Here is a 2,836-nt window from a genome sequence, read left to right as displayed (position 1 = left end):
AGATTAAAAGAAGAAGAAAGAAGAAAAAGTTGCAATGGCAGAATTTATGGAAGAACAATAGAGTTGCAGAGATGAGAGAATAAAAAGAGAATAGAAAGTAAAAAGAAAATGGAAAGAAGAGTAAGAAGAATATATAGAGAAGAAATAAACACCATTAATACGAAAAGACATGAGCGGTTGAAAAGCATCGGTCACAGAAGACGTGTCAAGAAATAGATGGAAGAAAAGATACGTGTGATAAATGCAGAATGTGAAGAGATGGACAGCTGCGGCATCGTTCTCTACTTCGCAGAGAAGATATGAGAAGAGTCAAGATATAGGATCAGAATCTCGCATCAATAATGCTTTAGCGAAATTATCAGCAACACAACACAACAACGTCGCAGAACAATTTCAGAAATGACATAATAAACGGCGTCAACTAAATCATGAGAAAAATGTGACGGTCCTGCGAAAATTAAAGAGTTTGCGATGATTTCATTAATGGAGAAACTTGAGAAAAATCTCATTACATTACAAGAATAACATAAATGAGTTTATATAGACTCGGTGAGAAAGAGAGTCAAAACAAAAGCTGACAGTAACAAGCAACGGAAAATACGCAGAAACTTAACCTACACCACTGCGAGGGTTATCCTTCACCACAGCACCAGATCGAACTGTCAATAAGAAACAGGTGGGAGAAGCAAGAACCTTGAGCTTGGATGTTAACATAGAGAATCGAGGACTGTGTAGAGCCTTGTGAAGATATCTGCAATCTGGTCAAGAGTTAACAAATAAGAAACATCTAGTTTAGACTGAACATGTTGATGTTCCCTTATAAAGTGACGGTCAATTTATGGATGCAGTGATGTGCAATACTGAAATTTTGAGAAAGACATGTATACAGATAGTAACAGTAGTCTACATATACTGATCCAATTCGAAAATGAATCTGAACGAAGTACCTCTTTGTAAGTAGCTAGGTATCCTGGGTCTCATCCTCCTCCAACTAGTTGAAGGGCTGATCATCGCTTTCTGTCTCCGGAATTTTAACTGACTCCATTATCTTCGTATCTTCTTTCCCTAATTTTTTCAACGAAACTAAGGTGTTCTTGTGAGGGAATACTTCATCAAAACATTCTTCAAAAACCAGAATATATTTCGTGGTTGAAGTTTCTGGGTCGTGGATGGTGATACTGTTATGGATGTAAGTTAAGACACTGTAACTCTTGGTAACAGCAAAAAAATCGTGGTTGTAAATCCTAAACACTTTACTCCAACCCAATGACTGATCATCCTTCTTTCTCAATAGCCACGCGTTCCAACATATACGTCTACAATTTCCATGGACAACTAGAGAACCAGCAAAACACAGACACCCATCCAAAACCCATAGTCTACAATAATTTCTAAAATCATCATTGCCTGAATCAAAAGATGCAGGCGGTGAAAGATGTTCACAGAATTTCTCCTCGGCCAAATCGAAGGTAACAATCATTTTCAGTAGTTTGTCCCACCAATAAATAGCTCCATTGAGAAAGATACCTTGTTCCCACAGATGTGCTTCGGATCCAAACTTAAACTTTCCAAGATTTCTCCATCCATTTCCACTGCCTAGTGTGTATATGTAAGCTTCTACAAACCCCCAGTACTCGAACATCACAGTTACAACTTTGTACTCGTTGGTTGAAGAAACGTAACCAAATCCTTTCGCCCCACGACTCGTTCCAAATCTCTTAACAATTTCTGGAAGCATAACATATTCTCTGGTGATGGGATTACAAATGTAAGTTTTTTCCTCTTTCAATCTTCGAGAAAGACAGATCAAACTATTGGACGAACCAAGAATTCTAGTATGCCCACCAAACGGAAGGTTAACATTAAGCCTTCTAATGCTCTCGACGGATTCATGATTCTCATTGTATACAAAATACTGAAAAGTCTCATCCAAAGTCAAAGCAATGAAACCCAACGTACCAGAATCAGCAGCAGCAGGATGATTAAGATGATGTTGAAAGTGCATCTTCGAGAATGATGGATGGTGAAAAATAAGATTTCTCCAAGCCGTGCATACCGATTTGCACTCAAAAATCGATTCAGCTGGTACTCTACTGATAATGTCTAATGTAATCTCTTCGGGTACACAATTGAAATACTCCATCGGAATCAATATTTCCCTTTTTCTTGTGGAACAGAAAAAGATTTACAGAGATGAAGATGGTTTAGAGAAATTCTAGGATTGATTTTTGGCTAAAGTTGAAATGAAACGCTTGTGGAAGACGTAGTCTTTGTCAATTTGCATCAGCTGGTGAAGGCGTTTGGGATAATGGAGCTTCATGTGAAAGGCAATATTTAGAGAGAAGTAACCGTTGTCACGATGAATTTTTAAGTTATTTGTTTATATTTGTGCAGGGCATTGTGTGTGTCAAGTTGCAACAAAAAAGCTTCAGAATCAAATCAAGAACAAGTCTTTCTTCATTTCAACTCTTAGATCCTTTAAACATTCTGTAAAGTAGAAGTAAAAGATCTTAAAATTAAAAAAAAAAAAATGCCAGTGACAACAATAAACAACAATTTGAAGACGAAGACATTATAAAATATCAATTAACAATGTCAACGACTTCTCAATCAGACAGAGTCTAGTCGATAGTTGGCTTTCACGTTCTTACTGCGTCCATTATCATTTCATATTATGCAACAAAAAAAAAAATTGAAGAACAAAGACACTACCATGAGCCAGATTAACAAATATATGATGAACCTATCTTCAATGCTACCTCAAGCTTCAGCAGCTAAAGCCAATGTTTTGCATATACTTGATTTTGTTGCACGGGACAGTCAAACAAAAACTTCA

The 2,836-nt window shown here is 36.9% G+C and overlaps 1 protein-coding gene across 1 annotated transcript; it reads right to left on the bottom strand.

Moving 5' to 3' along the window:
* Window positions 1-469: 469 nt before the first annotated feature.
* LOC113340749 (F-box protein At2g23160-like) lies at window positions 470-2,333 on the bottom strand. Its single transcript, XM_026585823.1, has 2 exons — window positions 948-2,333; window positions 470-758 (listed from the first exon to the last, which is right to left on the bottom strand). Exon 1 carries the CDS (start codon window positions 2,141-2,143, stop codon window positions 992-994), a length of 1,152 nt encoding a protein of 383 aa, XP_026441608.1. The 5' UTR covers window positions 2,144-2,333; the 3' UTR covers window positions 470-758; window positions 948-991.
* Between the last annotated feature and the right edge of the window lie 503 nt (window positions 2,334-2,836).

Source organism: Papaver somniferum, unplaced genomic scaffold, assembly GCF_003573695.1.
Source record: "Papaver somniferum cultivar HN1 unplaced genomic scaffold, ASM357369v1 unplaced-scaffold_23, whole genome shotgun sequence".
NCBI classification, from domain to species: Eukaryota; Viridiplantae; Streptophyta; class Magnoliopsida; order Ranunculales; family Papaveraceae; genus Papaver; species Papaver somniferum.
Note: the sequence above shows the minus strand (reverse complement) of the source record. Positions and strands in the feature narration are given on the sequence as shown.

Bases quoted from the DNA above. Each gene is read 5' to 3' on its own strand.
- LOC113340749 (XM_026585823.1), bottom strand. From the start codon at position 2,143: ATGGAGTATTTCAATTGTGTACCCGAAGAGATTACATTAGACATTATC.